Raw genomic sequence first — 25,241 nt, 5'->3', positions numbered from 1 at the left:
TATCAGAAAACAGGGGTTTTCAAACTTATTACATTATTTGTCCTTAGTGATGTCTAAGAACCAATTTTTTTTCTGCTCATTTTAAGTTTCATTCCTGTGTTTGTTTGTTTTTTGTTTTTTCAGGCATAAATATTGTCATGAAAGTTGGAGCTCTGCTGTTTTCAGTTGTGTAATCCTGATTTGGTCCAGGGCCAAGGAACGTGATACTACCCTTACAAGCTGAAATGCCTTGAGGACCTTGGCTCTGCATTCATTCCTCCAGAAGCAATGGTTTTCTCCGCAGTGTTGACATCTGCCCATTCTAGGACATTGAATGCTACTTTTATTGTCTATGAAAATGCCTATATGAATGTTACCACTCTCCAATTTTTGCTTCGTAGTGGCACAACACAACAATTGAAACACAGTTCAGGGGCCATGGTCACCACTGAGATAAGTACTTTACTAGTGAATCCTACAGCTATCCTGCCAACACAAGAAGTTTTCAAGAGCTTGAGTCTGCCACTCCAGATCATTCTTTCTGCTGCTATGATATTTATACTGTTGGTTTCTTTTCTTGGAAACTTTGTTGTCTGTCTCATGGTCTACCAGAAGGCTGCCATGCGATCTGCAATTAACATTCTCTTAGCAAGCCTGGCTTTTGCAGATATGTTGCTTGCGGTGCTGAACATGCCTTTTGCTCTGATAAGCATCATTACCACGCGATGGATTTTTGGAGATATCTTCTGCAGAGTCTCTGCCATGTTTTTCTGGCTGTTTGTCATAGAAGGGGTGGCCATCCTACTCATTATTAGCATTGATAGATTCCTTATTATAGTTCAGAGGCAAGATAAGCTGAATCCTTACCGTGCAAAGATTCTCATTGCTGTTTCATGGGCTGCATCCTTTGTTGTCGCTTTTCCATTATCTGTGGGGAACCCCAACCTGCAGATACCTTCTAGAGCACCTCAGTGTGTTTTTGGCTACACCACTAGTCCTGGCTACCAGGCATATGTGATACTAGTTGTACTAATTTCTTTTTTTATTCCATTCATGGTGATGCTATACTCTTTTATGGGCATACTCAACACCGTACGCCACAATGCAGTTCGAATCCACAGCCACCCGGACAGCATATGCCTCAGCCAGGCCAGCAAGCTTGGTCTCATGAGCCTTCAGAGACCTTTTCAAATGAACATTGATATGAGCTTTAAAACTCGTGCCTTCACAACCATATTGATTTTGTTCATCGTTTTCATAGTCTGTTGGGCGCCCTTCACCACTTACAGCCTTATTGCCACATTCAACAGTCACTTTTACCACAAGCACAACTTTTTTGAGATAAGCACTTGGCTCCTTTGGCTCTGCTACCTCAAGTCTGCACTGAACCCGTTGATTTACTACTGGAGGATTAAGAAATTTCATGATGCATGCTTAGATTTAATGCCCAAGTACTTCAAGTTTTTGCCACAGTTCCCCGGTCACACAAGGAGACGCATTCGGCCAAGTGCCATCTATGTGTGTGGGGAGCACCGGTCAGTCGTGTAAAATTGCAGCTATTTGACGTGACGATTATTTTCTGGGATTATTTGTTTTTATGTATTGTTTTATTTTAATATGGCTCCTTCAACTGCCATATCTTATAACTTAAGTATGGTTTTCCAATATCTTGTTCAATTTTATGGGAAAACGTGATTGATTAGAACTGGGTTTACTGTCAGAAACAATGTAAACAAAATTACAAATATTACCTCCAGGATTCAGCAGAAACCCAGACTTTTTTTTTAATTATATTTCTAATATTTTGTCAGTTTTCTGCTTATTAAGCCTGCAATTGCATCTAATTGTAGGGTTTTTTATGCTGCTATGGTACAGTATATTTAGTTGGTGTAATTTTTCTGAAAATGTTGCTGCTTTCTGCCAAGACATTAGAGCCAAAAAGTCACATTTAGGTAACTTCTGTTTAATTTTAACAAAATTTCAAGAGTTTTGATGATGACATTAGAACATTTAAAAATATTTCCATTAATATTTTGTGCACTTTACAAAACTTGCTACAGAATCTGTTTTTTAGAATGTTTGTGTTGCCTGTGGAGGAGGTTTTTACACATTATAGTGGTAGTTTAATGAAAGATCTGTTTAGTTTCGTGAGGGCAGATTTACATTGGTGTATCTAAAACTACAGTTACTGATTTGCTGGATATTGTTCCTGAAAATTAACCTGATGGGATATTAACTCCTTCATCCTGGTGAATGAGGAAATGGAGGCAGAATGCAAAAGTAAAATATCATTGCACACATTTTAATATTTTGGTGGTTATGAAACTTCCAAATCTATTGCTATGTTCAAAAGTCAAAGTTATAAATTAGGGCTGTGATCCTGTGACTTACAGCATGTGGGCAGATGACTGTTCCCATTCAGAGCCCAAAGGAAGTCAGCGGGAGTCTTTGTGAGTGGAATGCTGCACCCAGGCATTCTAAATGGGCTGGATCAAGGCCTGGGAGAGTCTATGGCCAAGGAATAATTGGAATAGGTGTTTCTGGGTCCAAAAAAAAAAAAGCACATGAACCATGTTTTGGTCTGGGGCAATAATAAACACCTTCATCTAAAGACTGGCCACCGTCCTACAATTTATAACCATGACAAAAATTGAGAAAATCTTTCCATGAAATAATCTGATCTGTAATTATAAGAAGTTGGGGAGATGGTTTAACAAATGGGGAAAGGTTGGGAAGCTAGTTCAGAATTTATAATGGAGAGTTGGGCAGTGGGGCTTGAGTGGGATCAAATAGGTCAAATTCCCTACCTCTCTCCTGTATTTCTTTATGTTGTTTTTATTTGCCATCCCCCACTCACATGCCCACTGCCCCACTCATTTACTATGTATTACAAATCAGCTTGTTTAGTGGAAGCTTCTTTCCCTGGAATGCAACACCATCTCTTGGATTCACATCAGGTACTGACTTTGCCTTTCTCGATAACTGCCTTGAAAATATCCATTCTTATTTGAGAATAGGAAAAATGTCGGTGGATTTCCCTCAGTGATCATAATCCAGGTATGTATTTTTATCAACTACATAAACTTGAAAATGACAGGTGAATCGGATAAACGGGAAAATTTGTGGCATTTAAGTAACAGCCCTGAATTGGGCATCAGGGTGGAGACAGATACTACCACAGGGAAGATTGTGCTTGTGGAAGGTAAAGTCTCTTCTGGGCTGTATTTGTGCATGGAGGAGTGCAGCCTGCTCCCTCCACACACAATCCCATTGGCTACAAATTGGAGGTGCAGATTGCACCAGCCCTGCTCCAAGTAGGGGATACAGTCATCGCCCTGCTACCTTCCTACCCCCTTTTTCAGCATCCTGCTCTCCAGGCGTAAGCAGTCCCTGTGCTCTCCAGAGTACGGTGTCAGTTCTTTTAAGTGTCCCCTTCTACGCTGCATAAGGTGTGCATGTGTGCATAGAATCATAGAATATCAGGGTTGGAAGGGACCTCAAGAGGCCATCTAGTCCAACCCCCTGCTCAAAGCAGGACCGATCCCCGACTAAATCATCCCAGCCAGGGCTTTGTCAAGCCTGACCTTAAAAACTTCTAGGGAAGGAGATTCCACCACCTCCCTAGGTAACGCATTCCAGTGTTTCACCACCCTCTTAGTGAAAAAGTTTTTCCTAATATCCAACCTAAATCTCCCCCACTGCAACTTGAGACCATTACTCCTTGTTCTGTCATCTGCTACCACTGAGAACAGTCTAGAGCCATCCTCTTTGGAACCCCCTTTCAAGTAGTTGAAAGCAGCTATCAAATCGCCCCTCATTCTTGTCTTCTGAAGACTAAACATCCCCAGTTCCCTCAGCCTCTCCTCATAAGTCATGTGTTCCAGTCCCCTAATCATTTTTGTTGCCCTCCGCTTGACTCTTTTTCCAATTTTTCCACATCCGTCTTGTAGTGTGGGGCCCAAAACTGGACACAGTACTCCTCACCAATGTCGAATAGAGGGGAACGATCACGTCCCTCGATCTGCTGGCAATGCCCCTACTTATGCAGCCAAAAATGCTGTTAGCCTTCTTGGCAACAAGGGCACACTGTTGACTCATATCCAACTTCTCGTCCACTGTAACCCCTGCGTCCTTTTCTGCAGAACTGCTGCCGAGCCATTCGGTCCCTAGCATGCACGCATACTGCATAAGGCTTGTGTGTGTGTGTGCAAAGAAGCTTCTTGTTCTGTATGAATGCATAGGGACCACTCACTATCTGGAGAGCATGTCTGGATTAGATTTTATGAAGCTATTTAGTGAAGGTCTAAGACCACTCTCAAAGTAATCTCTACTCCTCTCACCTAAAAATATTGATAAAAAGGTATTTGTATTTTGAACATATTAAAGTAGGAATTTTGCCTTGATTTTTATTTCAGTTTTAAATAGTATCTTGTTTTGAACAATTAAATGCACTGCCACTCAATGCAGATTTGACAATGCTGTGGGCTTTCAAGCCGAGGCACCAGGGCTAAGGTGTTGTTAAAATGAAGAGGCCCCTTGAAGTCAGCTCTTACATCCACATTTAATTCTTCTGGTGGCATACTTGTAACAGTTATCCTCTGATCAGATGACAGGCAGTAATGGAGTTTTAGAGCAAAACAACTTGTTTTTTTGTGTTCCTCTTAGAGTACAACTCTTGTTTTTAATGAATTTTGCATCTGTGGCTCCAGTTTATGGCCGGGCTCGATTTTGTATTTCAGAGCTATCCACTCCTTTTCTCTCTGAAAACAGAAACATTGTGCTTTAACTAATGTCATACAATGGGAGCACACACACTCTACCACTGGCAGGAACAGATATTTTTGCTCTGTCTTCCAGACGAACAAAACTGGTTTGAATGGATGTAATAAAATATAATAATTCATGGAGGAAAGAAGATGAGTAATCCAGTGAGGTTAGTTAAATGATTCCTTGAAGGGGGAACATGACCTAGCAGGGATTTCATAATCTCTGATCTGTGCAAACTGTGAAGTAGAAATTGCATCTGTCAAAAATGTGATTTGTCTTGGTAATGCAATGTTTAAGCCCACATTGGAGCATGTTCTCTTCTCAATGCTTGATCTGTTAATGTCAGCTCTTTGCATTGGTCAAACTCAGAGGAGTCTTAAAGTGGGGGTCAAACATACAAATGGAATAGGTTTTGGGGATTGGGAGGTTAGCAGAAAAAACCCCCCAGCTAACCAAGAGGGAGTACAATAAAGTAAAGGTGAGTTGCTCAGTATAAAAATCAGACCAGTTTACCCCAATGTGTTATTTACAGAACCAGTTGGTTTATTGTGTTCAATTGGCTGTTACAGAGCAGTGCCTTGTTAATTTCAGTTGAATTCTTAGGATCAAGATAAAGATTGATAAACTGCTTACTCTCGCTGGCTATGATCCTGCAAACAGATGGTAACTTTACAAACAAGTGTTTGCAGTATTAGGGCAATTGTGTAAGAGAAATTTTAACTGGGGCTGGGGGGGGGTTTAAAATCTGAAATTAATTTGATCCTTCTTAATTTTAGGAGATTACAATATTATTCTTCCTCTCCAAAAATGACTTTTTTTTTTTTTACTCATGACTGAACTGTGTTCCCTTCTATTATATTCTGAAGATTCTTTGGTATTGAAAATGAAAATGAATGTTTTTTTTATTACTTTGCAGTTATCTCAGTGTTGTTCAGTCAAAGCATGAAGCTGTCACAACTTTCATGTGTACAAATCTGTTGCTAAAATGAGTTTTCTATACTCCTAAGGGATGTTGCATTTCTTGGATAGTTTTACTACTTATGTAAAGGTATTTAGTTATATAGAGAAGAAAATGCTTTTTCTCTTTTCTTCCTCTGTTGATTTTCACTTTTATGCCTGATACTTTTATAATTTTATTTGGTTTTATGCTTAAACGACTGCTAGATTTTAATGTTCTTTCTAAGAACGTGAGAGATTTTTCACTCTCAAGTCATGCAATGTTGCCCTCCTTGAAAGATTTATTGGTTTATTTTTATGTGAAAGCAGAACTCCAGAACACACATTTGTTGCAGCGAAAAGGGTGAAGAATTTCTTAAAAGTCAGTTTTTCCTGGAGCCACGACTTTGTCATTATGAACTGGTTTAATCTTTTTTGAGCAGTAGTAATTTACCTATGTGGAGAAACCTTGAATTTATTGTTTTAAAAACAAATTGTTAAGTAGAATTGTGTTGTATTTTCTGTACATATCACACCCATGAAAATAACTCAAAAACAAAAAAGGAAAATAAACATGAACATTCTTCAACCATGTGGGGAAAGTCTGTGACATTAAGAAATTGTTATATTCACACTCAGATGTAGGCCTGTCAAAACGCCTATAATTTTAATATCTGCTTTTATCATTTCAAATATTTTTAAAGCTTCCTTTATAATTCATATAACGAAGACTAATGTCTGCACCATTAGAAACTTTCCTATATTTGTAGCTGTTTTTGTTTAACCCAAAACATTATTTCCTTTATGGTAATTGTACAACAAAATGCAGTAATGCTAAAACTGCTATGGAGATGGTGCCAATATATCTGAAACATATGTTAGCATTTTTAACGAAGGAAAGAGTGAAAGCCTAAAGGAGGATACATAACTTTCTTTATTTCCGTATAAAGTAGATGTGCTACCTTTTAGCTATGACTGAGTAATTAGAATCATCTTGGTGTGGAATAAATAGAACATATGCCACGGGCAGTGGTACAGTACAGCATGATTCATTTCCACACATGACAGCGACTTTTATGACTCAATTTCTGTCTATTTGTAAGTCACGGATTATTTCCGTCAGTCGTAGAAATAAGAATTGGGGTGAATTGGATGATAAGCATCTTGTGGTTTTATGGGAATTTTCAGTTAGCAAATGAACGACACCTCTGCCAATCATTTTTGAAAATTATGGAGAATTAATGTTATACTAAAGGACTGGTACAAGGTGATGTGATACCGGTCTGAGGACTTGTCTGCAGAGGGAAGCTTCGCTATTGGTAACTGTGGTGAGAGTGCAAGCATAAACAGGATGCTGCTCACATTTTAAGCAGGGATCTAATGCAGGATTGGGGATCCAATATGTCTATGTCATCACTAATTTATGGCTCTACGTAGTGTATAGATTATGTTCACCAGTAAAGGCCCCAGTTTAGCAAAGCACTTTGTGTTTAAATACCATTGACTTCAATTGGACTAAAGCACTTGCTTAAGTGCTTTTCTGTATCGGACCCATATAGTATAAGTAAATGTGCAGGATTCCAATGAATTGCTCCCCAGTACGAACGGGCCTGGCAGGAAATGTGATGAAATACAATTTATTTCAACATTTCTAAGGCTAATGCTTTCCCCCACAACCAATCTCATCTTAGAAGAAACTGTTGTCTCTAGTAAGTGATACTTTTTATGCAGTCTGAGAAAATAGAGTAATCTTGTTATTACAAAAGAAAAAAATTGAAAAAAGAGACATAAAATCAGTGGTACTGCTAATACTTTAAAAACAAATAAATGCTGGTATTTTTGCATACTTCTGTAATTTTGTGAATGTTCAGCAAAACCACAGTTTCTATGGATTGCTACCAGAAGGATGTGCCGGAATTCAGATGCTATTATCAGATATACCAGTAGTTTGCTTTTATGCACAAAATGTTGGTTTTTTATAAGTTGTGCAACTGTTCTTATAACAATTATGGAACCATTAAAATCTTCAGAAATTTAAATATTGCAGATGATACAATATTCTACAACTGCAAGCTTTGCATAATGCAACAATTCTAAAGCAGTATGTGTACCTGTTTTATTTGCCAGTGTCTAAAGAATCAGCTTACTGCTATGTGGGTGAAGAACATAGCAACAATCATGCAAACATACTTGTAGCTGTGACTGGCATTCTGCCTCAAGCAGATCGTTGCATGGAAAACCTCTGTGGTTGGTTTGATACAATTTAGTTTTGTTCACCAACAATACAAATTGGAATTCTCTTCTCCCATAACCACCCTCCCTTCTCTTTCCAACATTTTCTAGGACTACTGACCCCTTTCATGTGACTAGCTGACATTTATGGGGTGTGTGTGTGTGTGTGAGTGAGTGTGTGTGAGTTAGTGAGTGAGTGAGAGATTAAGGTTGTATGGAACCTATGAAAGTGGACTACATTTTAGGGTTTGTCTATATGAGGAAACTCAGGAAAGTCTATAGTGTAGATACTTACTACAGCAACAGAATGGTTTTTCTGTCACTGAAGTAAATCCTCCTTTCCAAGGCAGTGGCTGGGTTGATGGAAGACTTCCTCCATTTATCTAGCTGTGTACACACCAGAGTTAGGTTGACCTAAATACGGCACACAAGGCACAAAATTTTTTGCAGCCCTGAGTGATGTAGCAAGATCAACCTAAATTTTAGGTGTAGACCACGCCTTAGTTTGCTTAATCCCAGAATTTCCTCTGGTATTAAGGGCCTGTCTACACTACAGCCACTACAGCTGTACAGCTACAGGACTGCAGCGGCACTACTGTGGAACTGTAGTGTAGATACTTCTTACATCAATGGAAGGGATTTTTCCATCAGTGTAGTTAATCCTTCTATTTTAGAGGTGGTAGCTAAGTTGACAGGAGTTCTTCCATTGATTTAGCTGTCTCTACACCTCGGGTAGCTCAACCCAACTATGGTGCTCGGTGTGAAATTTTTTCACAGCCCTGGGCAATTTAGCTAGGTCAATCTAAATTTTAAGTGCAAACCAGGGCTAAACTAAGGCCACTTTACTTCTGAATGTGAGAACATCCACGTGGGGGGTTTAATGTTCTTTAACTTCACACCATTAGTTAATCGGTCTTAACTTTCCTGAGTGCCCCTGTGTAGAGAAGCCCTTAATGCAATTGAGTAACTTTGGAGCCCAATTGTCACCATAATGGTGAGGCTCTTTGTAGATTTTTTTTTTATGAGTAAAATTTTTGGATCATTGTTTTGTTTTTGACTTTAGAATACACATTTGTAATTTATTTCAAATTCTGAAAACCAAAAGGCATCAGTCCATAGATCTAGGTGCCAGGCTATCAATTTTATTGTACAGTACAGTTTTGTATGTTTCTAAACCCCTAATCAGCCTCACCCCTTAGCAAAATCCTATTGTAGTCAAAATTAATAGATCAACACCCCATTCTGTAGGTGCATATAGCTATAATGTCTTCAGAAATACTAGGTGTTGCCATTGTAGGAGACGGCACCAGACTGGACAGGCCCCTGGCTTGTTTCTGTATGGCAAGTTTTTTGTTCTGAGATAGCAGTAATTATTTTTAATTCTTACTGTTTACATTTATTGTTGATCAAAGTTGAATTATAAGGTTAGTAATGGTATTTAAAAGGCCATTTCTTTGTATCTCTTTATTTACTTTTGAGATTCTTTCTATTCATTGGCTCATCTTGACTATGGTGCTAGGAAACTTTGGTGTCTTTGTACGCACAATTGAAGGTCTGTCTTTCTGGTGCTGATTGTGGAAGGCTGGTTTTCTTAATCAACTTTCTCAGAGGAATTCATTACCTTGAAACCTGTGCCTAATAAGAGATGTTTTCAGCTTTTGAAGTTCAACTAATTTCCATGAAGGATGACATTACTAAGCAACAGATTCTGTGGAGTGTCTCTTGAGGAGCAGAAGCTACAGTACACACAAAAAGTAAAAGAAAATTCCAGTACCAGAAGCAGCAGGGAAAATAATTGATGAAATGATATCCTAGATAGAGCAATCAGACCTAATATCACATATAGCATATCTGTCCAGGAGAAGAGGCTTCTTGGAGGCCAGTCCTATACTGTGGCCTGAACTCCTCCAAGAACTAAGGACCATCGCCACCTCTGCTCGGAGTGCAAGGTGCATTTCTTTGACCTTGCATTCTCTAACATAAATACATAGCAACATATACACTTAAAAAACCCCAAAAGCAAAGCACTACATTAAGCACACACAGTTCACCCCCAGAGGAGAGTGAACCACACATGCCATATGTTAGTCACGTCGCTTAATGAACTACTGGAAGATGCACAGATATTATGGTGATGAGGATGGTATAAGAATCTATATAGAGTAGAATAGAATACAGGAATGCTTGCTTCTTAGGCCGTAAAGCATAATGTCACTTCTCCATATTGGTTTTGCTGTCTGGTTTTACTATGGCTAAGTGTACACTGGCACTTTTGTCAGTATAACTTATGGCACTCAGGGGTGTGAAAAAAAAAATCCCTCTGAGCGACATAAGTTACACTGACAGACGTGCCAGTGTACACATAGCCGGTATGGACAGCGCTATGTTGGCAGGAGACACTCTCCTGCTGACATAACTGCTGTCGCTTGTTGGAGGTGGTTTAATTATGTCGACGGGAGACCTCTCTGTCGTCTGCATAGAGCGGTTACGTAAGCAATCTTACAGTAGCACAGCTGTATCGAGACAGCTGTGCTGCTGTAAGCTTGCTAGTGTAGACCTTACCTGTGTTAGAGTGGAACCTTATATATGCATCATGGCTGGAATTATGACAGTTAAATTTTCTAGAGCACTTGTGTACTTTTTGTTTGACTTTGTCCTAGTTGCCACCATAGATACTAGAAGTAGGTGAGCATGCAGAAAACTAAACAAAAGCCTCCCCGCCAAGTTTCCCTATGAATATGTATTTGAATTTTTACATGATTTGTTTTGACCTTGTCCGTGTCCTTTTTTGTGTTCTGTTTGAGCAAACATTCAAGCTCTGTCCAGTTTATTGGCACAAATTTTGCATTATGTGAATTTCCGTATTCATGGCAGAAATGTTTTATATAGTAATCCAATCAGATAAGAAAAACAATACTATGTAATTTAGGTGACTAATCCCAGATAAGCTGTCCAGTATACATTTTGGATGACTATGATCAAGCCAGGAAGTAAAACATTCTAAAAGACAGATTTGACAAATTTGAATGATAAGTACATTCAAGCATATCACAATCTAGTCATAAATGTTCCAGAGACAGAGTGAGTGAGGCAATCTACAGTACATTTGTCAAATTAGTGGTTGCCCAGTGATGGGATGAATCAATGAGTAATCAAAGCTCCTGGTTCTACGGTGCCTCCTCCCAATCTAACATCCAGTCATGCCCTAAAGCAGCAGGAGAGAGATCTTATTTAGGCCACCCCCTCATTCAGCTGAAAAGTCCCTGAAAAATCTGCCTATACAACATGCTCTCAATAAAGGAAAAAAGCTAGATTCTGACTATAATATTTCCCACCCCTCCGAAGCAAAACAAAACAAACAAATCCAAATGCACCCATGTTTGAAACACTCTGTTACTCTGATACTGGGCCTGTCTTGAGCATCGCCTGCCAGTTATAACAAATTGTTCCAGGCTGGGTGGTGCATTTTATATGTGAACCAATTATGAGGACTAGGCTGAGACAACCAGACTCAAACCCACAGGGCATTAATAGTGGCATAAAGTTAAGCCACAGCATGCCACACCAGCTGGTGTAAACATGCCTGTCTTCTGAAAGCAGAAATATTGACTTCTTGTCTTCTTAGATAAGTTTCAATATGTTGGTCTTTCAAACAATATTTTGTTTAATATAATAATAGATGATCCTGAACCACAGGCTCAAATGTTGTGGAAGTTCGGGACTGAACTGGATCCAAACTTTATGGCTCAGTCCTCTGCCTCTACCCCGCTACCCCCCTTCACCCTTTCTCTCTTGTATATTTATATATGGGTTGAACTGGAGCCCTGGCTAAATTTTCCCAAGCCACTGATTTTTGGATGCCCAGCCTAAAAATCTTAAAGGGGCCTGACTTTCAGGAAGGGCAGAGTATCTATTCTGTGAAAATCAGGCCCTTTTATGGTTTCTGAAGATGGGAAAAGTGAGTCAAAATTGAGGCACTCAAAGTCACTAGTCACTTCTGGAAATGACTGAATCTGAATCCCTACTAACTTTAGAGGAGTTCAGATCGACATCTCTATGTGAATTTCACAGCTTTGGATCATTTCTATTTAAAGATCACATTCTATGTCTGCTGGATGTATTATGTATGCCAGATATCATTACCTTTTCAAAAATTATTGAGCTACTAAGAAACAGGAGTTCTCTTCTTGAATGTATCATCACTCTGTTCCAAGCTTTGGATCCTTTTAATTATGATATAAGAAGAGGTAAGATATGCTCACTGATTAATTGACCACACAGATTATATGTCCAGTACTGGCACAATTAAAATGTGAAAATACAGCTATAGATCATTTAAATATCTGCTTTTGATTATCCTATTGCAGAGAAGTTTGGGTCACAAATACCTGGGAAATTACTTCATTTTAAAAAAATGTACAGTATCTACATAATGTAGTCGCTCCATCTGTTGACTTCAAAGGAGTAAGTAGAAGGAAACATTCCTTTTGATATTGTGTGTTGGATTTAATCAGAGAGCAGTTAACTTGTTACATAGGCTTCAGCATGCTGAAAATAACTGTGATGTTCCCTGTCCCTTTTTATTACTCCAAGTATAAATTGCCATAATCAGTTACAGAGTATGTTCATGCACAAGTAACCTGAAATCCACAATGATGTGTGAAACGGTGAATATAATATAAAATCTAGAGATGAGACCAAGCTCCTGAAGAACAAGCTTCTGGATCTGAAGCCTTATACAGATCTTACTCAGGCTTAAATGGCTTGTAGGTCCTTTTGTTGCACATCTGAGAGTGCTTAATGGGGTGGGGTAGTACAAAGGGGTTTTTTTGCCTGTTTTCCCATATAGAGAAGTCTTTTAGAATTTGAGAGAATATTTTTTCTCAAGGCTTGTTTTGTTTTTAAAACCATCCTTTAAAATGTAATACATTATATGAAATGTTAAAGGATGGTTTGAAAGCACCATAGAGAAAATATAGTCTCTCAATTTTTGGAGGTTTTAAAATCCTGGCTTCATCCTTGCCACCTACTTTATAGGAAAAGATTTTAGAAATGTTTTAGAGAGGTGCAAAATTTTGAGGGTTATTTTTGTTGTGTATGTTTCCATCTATAAAGCCAGAATTTCTTAGTTACAATGGCAGGTTTCAGAGTAACAGCCGTGTTAGTCTGTATTCGCGAAAAGAAAAGGAGTACTTGTGGCACCTTAGAGACTAACCAATTTATTTGAGCATAAGTTTTCGTGAGCTACAGCTCACTTCATCGGATGCATACTGTGGAAAATACAGAAGATGTTTTTATACACACAAACCATGAAAAAATGGGTGTTTATCACTACAAAAGATTTTCTCTCCCCCCCCACACCATACTCTCCTGCTGGTAATAGCTTATCTAAAGTGATCACTCTCCTTACAATGTGTATGATAATCAAGGTGGGCCATTTCCAGCACAAATCCAGGGTTTAACAAGAACGTGGATACAATTAACTTAGGCTTGAATAGAGACCTGAGTAATTATAAAAAGTAACCTATTTCCCCTTGTTTATGCTTCCCCCCCGCCCCCATGTTCCTCAGACGTTCTTGTTAAACCCTGGATTTGTGCTGGAAATGGCCCACCTTGATTATCATACACATTGTAAGGAGAGTGATCACTTTAGATAAGCTATTACCAGCAGGAGAGTAGGGTGGGGGGAGAGAAAACCTTTTGTAGTGATAAACACCCATTTTTTCATGGTTTGTGTATATAAAAACATCTTCTGTATTTTCCACAGTATGCATCCGATGAAGTGAGCTGTAGCTCACGAAAACTTATGCTCAAATAAATTGGTTAGTCTCTAAGGTGCCACAAGTACTCCTTTTCTTTTTAGTTACAATGGGACAATTTCTGCTCTCTTTTACAACAGTGTAAATCTGGAACAAATTAATTGATTTCAGTATAATTACTGTGGAAGTACCTAGGTATAATTCAGTAGGATTTCACCCCATAAATTCAGTGTAGTCTAGATCTCAGAGGCAGATTAAAATACATAACATACCTTTTCTGTCTCTGTGTATATTAGTGCTCCACTTTTAAAGGTCTGATACGTCGAGCCATTTCAGGGCTAGAAGCAAATTCTGTCTATCAGATCCAATAGCATGTTGCTACTTTTTCCAGTTCTGATGGATATTGATGGATCAGACATGAAATCTGCCTGTGGTCCAGAACGAAATCTGGTCAGTCCTCCATATCAGGCCAGTGTAATTTTTGGAGAAAATAAGGAAATACTTTTAGTGGCTTTTATTATTACTATTTTATTTTATTTTTATAAAGGCAACTGTTTAAAGCTGAAGAAGGTTTGGGATGTTAGAGTAGTTTTAGCAGAAAAAGCTTTTTGGGCAGAGGGCAAGTGGAGAAGTCAAAGGTGGAGCTTCTCCCCTAGTTTTGCTTACCATTACCTGAGTTGTGTACATACAGATCTAATATATAATCAATGTATTTGTTAATTATCTGTTTTATGGGAGAATTCCCTTGGCATACAGTCTGCGAAAGAGAACAATATTCATGATGACGATATTCAGTATTCTGTCATTTCTAATACCAGAATATTAACAATTTGCCCCCCAAAAGGGGGTGGCATTATATTCACATAATCAGATTCGCAGCATTCCAAAGCTATCTGGGGAAAAAAGCAGCCTTTACTATTCCATTTCAACAGCTTTAATTCACACTGTTCTTCGAGCACCTAAAGCCAGACTGTCCTGATTGCTGGCTTACTAGCAAATGACTTTACAAGACTGAGAGAAAAATAAGCATGCTTGTAGGATGACACTGAATAAATCACACAGACTAGGATGACTGTCTGAGTACCAGGTCTTGATTAATAATGTATTCATGATCTGTGGATCACTTTTCTTCTCCAGAATTCAGGAATACTGCTTAATGACAAGCTTTGTTAAAGAAAGAAAAGGAGTACTTGTGGCACCTTAGAGACTAACCAATTTATTTGAGCATGAGCTTTCGTGAGCTACAGCTCACTTCATCGGATGCATACTGTGGAAATTGCAGAATATCATTATTATATACACAGACACCATGAAACAATACCTCCTCCCACCCCACTCTCCTGCTGGTAATAGCTTATCTAAAGTGATCATCGAGATGGGCCATTTCCAGCACAAATCCAGGTTTTCTCACCCTCCGCCCCCCCACAGACAAACTCATTCTCTTGCTGGTAATAGCCCATCCAAAGTGACCACTGTCTTCACAATGTGTATGATAATCAAGGTGGGCCATTTCCTGAAGAAATCCAGGTTCTCTCACCCCCTCACCCCCCTCCAAAAACCACACACACAAACTCGCTCTCCTGCTGGTAATAGCCTATCCAAAGTGACCACTCTCACTTTAGATAAGCTATTACCAGCAGGAGAGTGGGGTGGGAGGAGGTATTGTTTCATTATGTCTGTGTATATAATAACGATATTCTGCAATTTCCACAGTATGCATCCGATGAAGTGAGCTGTAGCTCATGAAAGCTCATGCTCAAATAAATTGGTTAGCCTCTAAGGTGCCACAAGTACTCCTTTTCTTTTTGCGAATACAGACTAACACGGCTGTTACTCTGAAATTTGTTAAAGAAGAGATTTACATTTTTTCCCCTTCAAGTGGAGTAGACCATCAGAGCGATAGCATATTTTAACTTTTCCCCTGTGTTCCTGTTCAGGACTATTTTATCTAAGTAGTCATCAGCCCTCCATAAACCATGTGCTTTGAATAGTATTGTGTCCTACTGAACTCAGTGCACATCCGAAGACTATAGGTAATGTAGTTTAGGAGAGAATTTAGGAGTATATGTATATATAACAGAATCTGGTTTTATATTGTCTTTCATACCTAGGATATCTCAAAATGCTTTACAAGGTAATGAGTTGGACAGTGGTAAGGCAGAAAGAGCATGGCCTCAGCCCTGAATCCTCTCCTGAAGTTAGGGGCCTTAGCCAGGTCAGGCCTTACTCACACAAAAATGAGAAAAAGGAGCTGTCCACGCTGCCAGACCCTCTCCCCTTAAATTTCCAATAGTCCAGGGACTTAAACTTGAGTTTGCCACATGAATATCCTAACCACCAGGCTGTGGAGTCAATCTCTCACACTTGTTCTCTCTCTGGCCCAATAAATATTTAAATAATGTATAAAAAATGGAACAGCTTCAACAGGCAAGAGACCCACCCCAGCATACTCCATAGTCCAGTGGTTAGTGCACTTCTCCGGGAGATGAGAGACCTGGGTTAAAGTTCCTGGTCCATGTGGGTATTTAAACCTGAGTCTTCCACATCTGAGTGAATCCTCTAACCACTGGGCTATTGGGTACTTACATTGACTTACGTTGTCCAACAGTATTAGCCTTGTTTGCAGGGGTTTTGTGCCACTTCAGTGTTGCAAAGCAGCCATAAACCAAGTTTACCCAGGAGGTGGCTACTGCCTCCTTATTTTGTGCAGGCACTGATCTGGTAGGTAGCCTCTGAGAATGCCTGCTGGACCAGGGACTGCAGGCAAGATAGGCGGGGGAACGCCTAGTTTGAGGATCCCGCTGGGCACCAAGCTCCTCAGCAGGGTCAGGATACAGGTAGCTGTGCACATGCGTGTGGACAGAAATGTAGGTGCCTTGGGGACTTTACTGGCAGAAACTTAGCGCTGATGGGAGGGGTGGACAAAATTTTTCGCCCAAAGGCCACATCGGGGTTGCAAAACTGTATGGAGGGCTGGTAGGGAAGGCTGTGCCTCTGCAAACAGCCTGGCCCCCACCTTCTATCCGTCCCCTCCCTCTTCTCACCCCCTGACTGCCCGCCTTAGAACCTCCGACCCATCCAACCTCTCCCCCCGCTCCTTGTCCTCTGACTGCCCCGTCCCGGGACCCCCCACCCCTAACCGCCCCTCCGGAACCCCCCACCCTATCCAACCCCCCTGCCCCCTGACAGGACCCCCGGGACCCCCGACCCATCCAATGCCCCCCCTCCTTGTCCCCTGACTGCCCCCTCCTGGGACCCCCATCTCTAACTGCCCCCCCAGGACCTCACCCCCTATCCAACCTCCCCTGGGATCCCCCCCCATCCAACCCCCCCTGCTCCCTGTCTCCTGACCGTCCCCCCCCGAACCTCCACCCCATCCAACCACCCCCTGTTCCCTGACTGCCTCCCGGGACCTCCTGCCCCTTATCCAATCCCTCCACCCCCTTACCAGGCTGCTCAGAGCAGCAGGACTGGCTTATTGGAAAGCCTGGGAGGTGGGCGGGCGGAAGCTGCGCTGCCCTCACGGTGGCATAGGTGCAAGGGAGGAGGGATAGCGGGGGACGGGACGGGCTCTAGCCTCCTCGGCTGGGAGCTCAGGGGCTGGGCAGGACGGTCCCGCGGGCCGGATGTGGCCCGTGGTCCGTAGTTCACTCCCCTCTGGCCTATGGACTTTAGAGGCCTACGGGGTTAGGTGTTAGCTGAGTGAGGTTTTGGATCTAAATTTTAGACTTGGACACTTAAAGTGGCAGTTAGGCACCTAAATTCATAGCCTCTAGTGTCTCCCTGATGAATCAACATAGATATTTCCTTTTATTCCCTGTAACCAAGTACATGTTTGCTTTCACAGGCTTGTATTTGCAATGTAGCAAATGGGCCTATTACAGATACACTTTAACATCACATCTTGTCTACTTCCCAGTAAACAGTAATGTGAGACACAAAACTAACTGTTAAAATGGTTCCTTGTTATTGCACTTACCTGCTCCTCGTATGTCTTCCAAATTGCACCTGCTTTGTCTACTGCCAAAAGCAAAGCTTTAAGTGCTGTCAGCCTTTCTAAAACAATACAAGGGTGGAAAAGTAAGCAGAGTTCAATCTTCCTGATCATGTATCTTTTGCAGCAATCTTATTCTAGAATCTTTGTGGTTGTTGATGTAGAAAGCTGACCAAAAACACAGTGTGAATTTCAGATACCAGGTTGGGGCGGCAGTACAGGAAACTTTATATGTATATATTTTTAAAGAATATCCATCATCCTTATACTGTACTTACATTGTCCAGCAGTATCAGACTTGTTTGCAGGGGTTTTGTGCCACTCCAGTGTTGCAAAGCAGCCATAAACCCAGTTTACCCAGCTAGTTAAATTGGATTTACTGTTACTTTATATCATCAGTGGCACATGGCAGTGAAAGTGAATCTAGCCCATAGTTTATAAGAACAAACTGTCTGTGAAAGAATCTAGTTTTCCATCCGTTAATCTGTTGAGCAGCGTTTTCTTTGTCACAAACAGTATCAGTACACAGGAAAGACGGAAGCTTCAGTTTCAAAATGGATTATGCCTTTGTGCCATTTAAAATGATTTGATATGATCATTGATAGATGTCAGAATTAAATGAAATCATTCCTATTTTATGAAGCTATGGGGTTTTTTTTAGTTCCTTCGCTGAGTTGCAATCTTAGTGAACCTGTAGTTATCTCTGCCCTGCAAGGCACACGTACCAATATACTACAATTAGGACCTGATCTTGTGAGGTGTTGAGTTCTAATCATGAGAGTAAGGTTTATAGGATTGGGCCCCTACCTTGTAGCAATATGGCAAACACTGCACATATTGTAGACATAGTAATTATGTAATTAAGCAGATGTGGGTAATTACACTTGGAAATATCAATTAATTCAAAGGTTAATTACTATGTAACTTGTTTATTAAACAGAACATATTGTGATTATGCTTTAGTTTTAAAAACAGAACCACATTATTACCCAGAAACTATTAAATACACATAATTATCCAGTGATTATTACATGGTCCTTACCATGTACTTGTAAGGAGTCAGAATCTTCCGTGGGTGTGACTCATTTGTGGCAGGAGCTAGGAATTTTAAACACCACCCACTTTGTGCATTGACCCTGTGCGGCAAGGCTGCACTCAGAGGTATAAGGGGTTTGAAGATCACTTCAACTGAAATACGACTGTCAGTGTGTTGTAACACCTGTTTTCTTTCTTGGGTATACTTAGGTGCTTAGGCTGTGGTTTCCGTGAACGCCCCTTCCCCCTCTCCCTCCCACCGATGTCCTTTACATTATTTCAAGTACATGGACAACTGCTGACATTCCTAAGCACTCTCTCCCTAAGTTATTGAGTTAACAGTTCTCAGACTTAGCAGTGTGATTCTTCCAGAAAACCTTGGAGTTTCTCTGAACTGCCACACTTTACTTTCTTACTATAGTTTACTCTGTTAATGTTTGCAGTGGTTAAGTCACACAGTGAAATCTCCATCCACTGTTTTGATAATGTAGGGGTAGAAGTTTTGCTAAATTCTCAAGAAAACTTACAGCAGAATAAAATCCTTGCTAAGGCACACACACAGCTACAGCACCCCAATTACCTTATTAAATCTTTGACAAGGCTTGTTCATTTCTTCTTTGGATAGCAGCGGTGGTTTACTTGTGATCTTTGTCAAGAGCTATTTTCTTTCTCTGCACAAAGTTTATAACTTGCACCGGAAACCTAAGAATTTCAGACAAATATTTCACCTAGGCATACCTATTACTTCAATAGGTAGCTCTTAAAAGGAGGAGTCAAAACACATCATCAGATAGCTCCACCTCTAGCTCAGAGTGTTTATGATGATTATGTTTAGAAGGATGTAGGTATTTTCTATAAATTTCAATGGATAATTTATGATTTCAAAGTAGCTTTTTTATTGAGGTATCAGATTGTTGTTTCTTCAAAATGTAATGACTGTAGAAGTCAGTCCAGGTACATTAGCTTCAGAAATAGTCATATTTATAATATCTTATTGTTGTCAGATACAAATTACAGTATGAGCACATCAATGGACTACAAATGCAATTTGTAATAGTGGTAATCTTTTATTGTTAACTATGGAAAAAATTTCATCTTTTTTTGGTGGCGAAAGAAATTAACTACTGACATTTTACAGATTAAAATACAAGTTGTTGTAAGACTAGGCAAATATTCAGTACACCCATACCATTCTCAAAAGTAGCACACCAGGGCCATATACTTCCTTTTTTCAAAAACCCAGAGTCAGTGGAATTTGCACTGGAGTTCTTCAGGGAAGGTGATGTGGGGAACAGAATCCTTTTGTTTCCTGTGGCCACTAAAGCAGCTAGGCTTTGGCTTGTGGGTGCAAATCCTTGTCCCCCATGCCCAATGACTCGCAATACTACTGCATTTGGGGGCCCCATAGAGCATAAGTTCTGACCCTCCAATACAGGATTTCTGCTGCCTTTATAGTATATCATCAAATCCATTGTCTTTTTGGGCCCCGTATGCCTATGGAAGGGTATGGATAAGGGGAGGACAGAGTTTGGATCTGAAAAGTTATCTTAAAATAGGAAGCATTTTATATCCCAGTTGACCCCTATGCAGCATACAAGGTGTTAATACATTGTGAACAAAGTGTGCCACCTCTGGGATGGAGGATAGCAGGGCTGCATAGTATATTGCATAACAGTGAAGGTGGGCAGGTAAAATTTTGCCTTTATAATCTGGGAGCTAGATCCACAAAGGGATGTAGGCACCTAAATCCAAAATTCAGATCCTTAAACCACACCTCCTGCCTAACATAGGTGCTTAAATTCCCATGGCACCTAAGTTTCTGCTGCTACAGTTCCCTTGGCACCTACCCTTCTGCTGGTGGGTACGAGCAAAGCTGCCTCAGTCCTGAAGCCCAGCACATAGCTCATGCCTTAGGCCTGGTGGGATTCACAAACTAGCTGTTCCTCCTCCTATCTCACCTGTGGGGCCTGTACAAAACACAAGAGGAGGCAGATGAGGTGGTGGAAATACTCATTAGCTCAGAATAGGCAACCTGGATTCAAATCCCTGTTCCCATCTCTCACATCCTCGGCGAGTGTTTTTACCACTGAACTATTGGGTAAAAGGGGGGAGCATAGCACCACCATCTCCTCTTTTTTTTTTTTTTTTTAATTTGCGAGAAAGGTCTCACCTTTTAAGTGCCTAACTCCAGGAGGGGGCTCATGGGGATGATGCTTTCTGTAAAGTGCCTGTCTTCCTTTGCGGGGCATAGCTTAGGCCAAACCTCTCTCCTTGGCATTTTCTATTTGTTAATTTAGGCAGCTCCCTTCTCATCGTGTTGGCTTTTGTGAATCCCATTTTTAAGCCTCTAACTCTGGCCATGCATTGTATAGGGAACCTGGGCACCTAACTCAGGGCTGTCAGTTCCACTGGGTAGCAGGGTGCCTGATTCTAAGTCCCATCTATGGAGCTAGCCCCAGAGGAAAACATCTCTGTTTTTACACCCTGTTCCATGGGATCATGGGACCATGAGATGGCGAGTTCAGGATCCTGACAAAAGGAAGAAAGGAGAGCAGCAGAATACGGACCCTGGACTCAGAAAAGCAGATTTTGACTCTCTCAGGAAATTGATGGGCAGGATCACCTGGGAGGCTAATATGTGGGGGAAAGGAGTCCAGGAGAGCTGGCTGTATTTTAGAGAAGCCTTATTGAGGGCGCAGGAACAGAAAAGGGAAGCTTACAAGAAGTGGAAACTTGGACAGATGACTAGGGAGGAGTATAAAAATATTGCTTGAGTATGCAGGGGTGTAATCAGGAAGGCCAAAGCACAATTGGAGTTGCAGCTAGCAAGGAATGTGAAGGGTAACAAGAAGGGTTTCTACAGGTACGTTAGTAACAAGATGATCAGGGAAAGTGTGGGACCCTTACTGAATGGGGGAGGCAACCTAGTGACAGATGATGTGGAAAAAGGGGAAGTACTCAATGCTTTTTTTGCCTTGGTCTTCACAGCCAAGGTCAGCTCCCAGACTACTGCACTGGGCAACACAGTATGGGGAGGAGGTGAGCAGCCCTCAGTGGTGAAAGAACAGGTTAAGGACTATTTAGAAAAGCTGGACATGCATAAGTCCATGGGTCTGGATCTAATGCATCCGAGGGAGCTGAGGAACTTGGCTGATGTGATTGCAGAGCCATTGGCCATTATCTTTGAAAATTTGTGGCGATCGGGGGAGGTCCCAGACGATTGGAAAAAGGCAAATATAGTGCCTCTCTTTAAAAAAGGGACGAAGGAGAATCCGGGGAACTACAGGCTCACGTCAGTCCCTGGAAAAATCATGGAGCGGGTCCTCAAGGAATCCATTTTGAAGCACTTGAAGGAGAGGAAGGTGATCAGGAACAGTCAACATGGATTCATCAAGGGTAAGTCATGTCTGAGCAACCTGATTGCCTTCTATGATGAGATAACTGGCTCTCTCACTGGGGAAAGCGGTGGATGTGATATATCTTGACTTTAGCAGAGCTTTTCATACGGTCTCCCACAGTATTCTTGCCAGCAAGTTAAAAAAGTATGGATTGGATGAATGGACTATAAGGTGGATACAAAACTGGCTAGATCGTCGGGCTCAACAGGTAGTGATCAATGGCTCAATGTCTAGTTGGCAGATGGTATCGAGCGGAGTGTGCCAGGGGTCGGTCCTGTGGCCAGTTTTGTTCAACATCTTCATTAATGATCTGGGTGATGGGATAGAAACGCTGAAAGGTGGGGATAGGGTCCAGAGTGGCCTAGACAAATTGGAGGATTGGGTCAAAAGAAATCTGATGAGGTTCAACAAGGACAAGCGCAGAGTTCTGCACTTACGACAGAAGAATCCCACGCACTGCTACTGGCTAGGGATCAACTGGCTAAGCTGCAGTTCTGCAGAAAAGGACGTGGGAATTATAGTGGATAAGAAGCTGGATATGAATCAACAATGTGCCCTTGTAGCCAAGAAGGCTAACGGCATATTGGGCTGCATTAGTAGAAGCATGCCAGCAGATCGAGGGAAGTGATTATTCCCCTCTATTCGGCACTGGTGAGGCCACATCTGGAGTACTGTGTCCAGTTTTGGTTCCCCACTACAGAAAGGATGTAGACAAATTGGACAGAGTCCAGTGGAGGGCAATGGAAATGATTAGGGGACTGGGGCACATGACTTACAAGGAGAGGCTGAGGGGACTGGGCTTATTTAGTCTTCAAAAGAGAAGAGTGAGGGGGGATTTGATAGCAGCCTTCAACTATCTGAAGGGGATGGAGCTAGGCTGTTCTGAGTGGTGGCAGATGACAAAACAAGAAGCAATGGTCTCAAGTTGCAGTGGGGGAGGTCTATGTTGGATATTAGGAAAAACTTATTTCACTAGGAGGGTGGTGAAGCACTGGAATGGATTACCTGTGGAGGTGGTAGAATCTCCATCCTAAGAAGTTTTTAAGGCCTGGCTTGACAAAGCCCTGGTTGAGATGATTTAGTTGGGGTTTGTCCTACTTTGAGCAGGGGGTTGGACTAGATGGCCTCCTGAGGCCTCTTCCAACCCTAATCTTCTATGATTCTATGATCTTTAATTTACAGACAAATTTGTCCCAATGTCATCATTTCTTAGCAGCTATAGAAATCAGAATGCCAAGTGCCAATGTCGATGAGTGCGGAAAAGGAACACGGTATGCTAAAAATTAGAGGAGAACAAGCTGTTTTAAGAATTTGTCCTTGGGGCCATCTGCTATGCAGTGTAAATCTCTCATGGGGTTTGGTGTACTTGTGGAACTAGACAATATGCCAAATAGATTGATTTAAAGTGAACTGGAGGTCTTTTAGGACCTCTCTAATGGTTTGCACATCATATGGGAAATGCAATCAATTAATGTTTAAAGACACTTGCAGTACTTAGGTACAGAAATTCAAAGAAACTTAATCCTGAATTATCTTGGATGGTTATCTTGTAGGATGTAGTTAGTTGCTTGGGGAGAAAATTTGTAAACTGCCTGAAATGTGCTCCAAATGTTATAAATTCAGTCTAGGTAGCCAATTCTAAAAGTTAGGCTATAAATATTTTTGGGTTCCAATTGGTCTACAACAAAAGATTTTAAAGCAGAGAAGACAATTCTGAGAGAATTGAAATAGACTATGGCTTTGCATGACACTTTTCATAGTTATGATACCCCAAAGCACTGAACGCTCCAATGTATTAAATACTGTACTATGCAGCTAGACTTGGCAGTTATTTTGAGCTCCACAATAGCTCAGACATAGCCTTAGATATTAAAACCTATTTTATTGAGAGAGAGAAAGAGAGAGAATATCAATGCCCTAGTCTTTCTGAAGGCTGGCAATTGGGGGCCAAATTCTGCTCTGTAATAAATCTGAAGTGATGTCATTACAGTCAATGGAGGTACTCTGGAAGTACTCCGGTGTTATTTTGAGCAGAATTTGGCACTAGTACTTTAACTTCCATCTGGAAAGTCACTAAAGATGAGCAGAGGGGCAGACTTTCTCCACATTTCATCTGAAAGACAGAATAACATGTTAATAGTGTATTTTCATTTCCATGGTTTAGTACTTGACTGAAAAAATGACAATTTCAATAATTAAAAAGTATCCATTGTTGGAGACAAAAAACCATATAATCACAGTATATCCTTTCCTAACTGAAAGTGCTGCAGCTTTATTGACTATTCTGTTTTGTCAGTGGTTGATTAAACTTTTCTATTTTCCATGCAAGTCAGGATTCAAGATGTCATTATTAGTACCACCACTACACAGTAGTGATGACTAATTACACCCTGCCTGAAACCACAAGTAGCCTTTGGCATTGTGTTGGAGTGATTTATCTTCCTCAAAGTAAATTGCGTTCTTGGGTGAAGACTAGAGTGACACAGTCACTAGAATCCCAATCAACTACAAAGCCATCACACAATATCTTGGAAGTTTCTGTTACAAAGTGAGAGAGCACGGAAGCTCTCTGAGACAAGAAAATATTGATCTGCTTGGGAAGCATTAATTAACATTTGTAGGAAAGCAGAACAACTTTTAAAGTGGACAGTGCTATCCTTCCATTCACTACTTCCAGCTTTCCTTCATTCATTGTCCAATGAATAACAATAACATTTACTGTACAATTAGTCTATGGAGCAAGAATGTCTATAATCAATAAAAGATCTTCAAATGTGAGCTCCCTGTTTTCATGTTGTTTTGCTTTTACTGTAAAGTTGGGTTAACAATTAAATTAATTCATAGATTCATAGATATTTAGGTCAGAAGGGACCATTATGATCATCTAGTCTGACCTCCTGCACAACGCAGGCCACAGAATTTCACCCACCACTCCTACAAAAAAACAAGCAAACAAACAAACAAAACCTCACACCTATGTCTGTGCTACTGAAGTCCTCAAATCGTAGTTTAAAGACTTCAGTAAGAATTTAATAAAGTGGATTAATGTTAAAACATCAACCCATAAATCCTTGGTCTATCATAGTTCTCTTTGTAAAGGAGTTTACTTTTAAAAATGTTTGCCATCAAGTTTTAATGGAT

General features: G+C 40.7%; 1 protein-coding gene across 2 annotated transcripts in view; it reads left to right on the top strand.

Annotated features, from left to right (window-relative positions):
- GPR63 (G protein-coupled receptor 63) overlaps positions 1 to 6,271 on the top strand; it is a 36,742-nt gene extending 30,471 nt beyond the window's left edge. For both annotated transcript variants that reach the window (XM_037894499.2, XM_043542669.1), the window contains exon 2: positions 124 to 6,271. In XM_037894499.2, coding sequence (XP_037750427.1) covers positions 268 to 1,527 — 1,260 coding nt within the window. In that variant the 5' untranslated portion in view covers positions 124 to 267 and the 3' untranslated portion in view covers positions 1,528 to 6,271. The remainder of the gene's footprint in view (positions 1 to 123) is intronic.
- Positions 6,272 to 25,241: the final 18,970 nt, after the last annotated feature.

Source organism: Chelonia mydas, chromosome 3 (assembly GCF_015237465.2).
Source record: "Chelonia mydas isolate rCheMyd1 chromosome 3, rCheMyd1.pri.v2, whole genome shotgun sequence".
Taxonomy (NCBI): domain Eukaryota; kingdom Metazoa; phylum Chordata; order Testudines; family Cheloniidae; genus Chelonia; species Chelonia mydas.
This window is presented reverse-complemented; position numbering and strand designations above follow the sequence as displayed.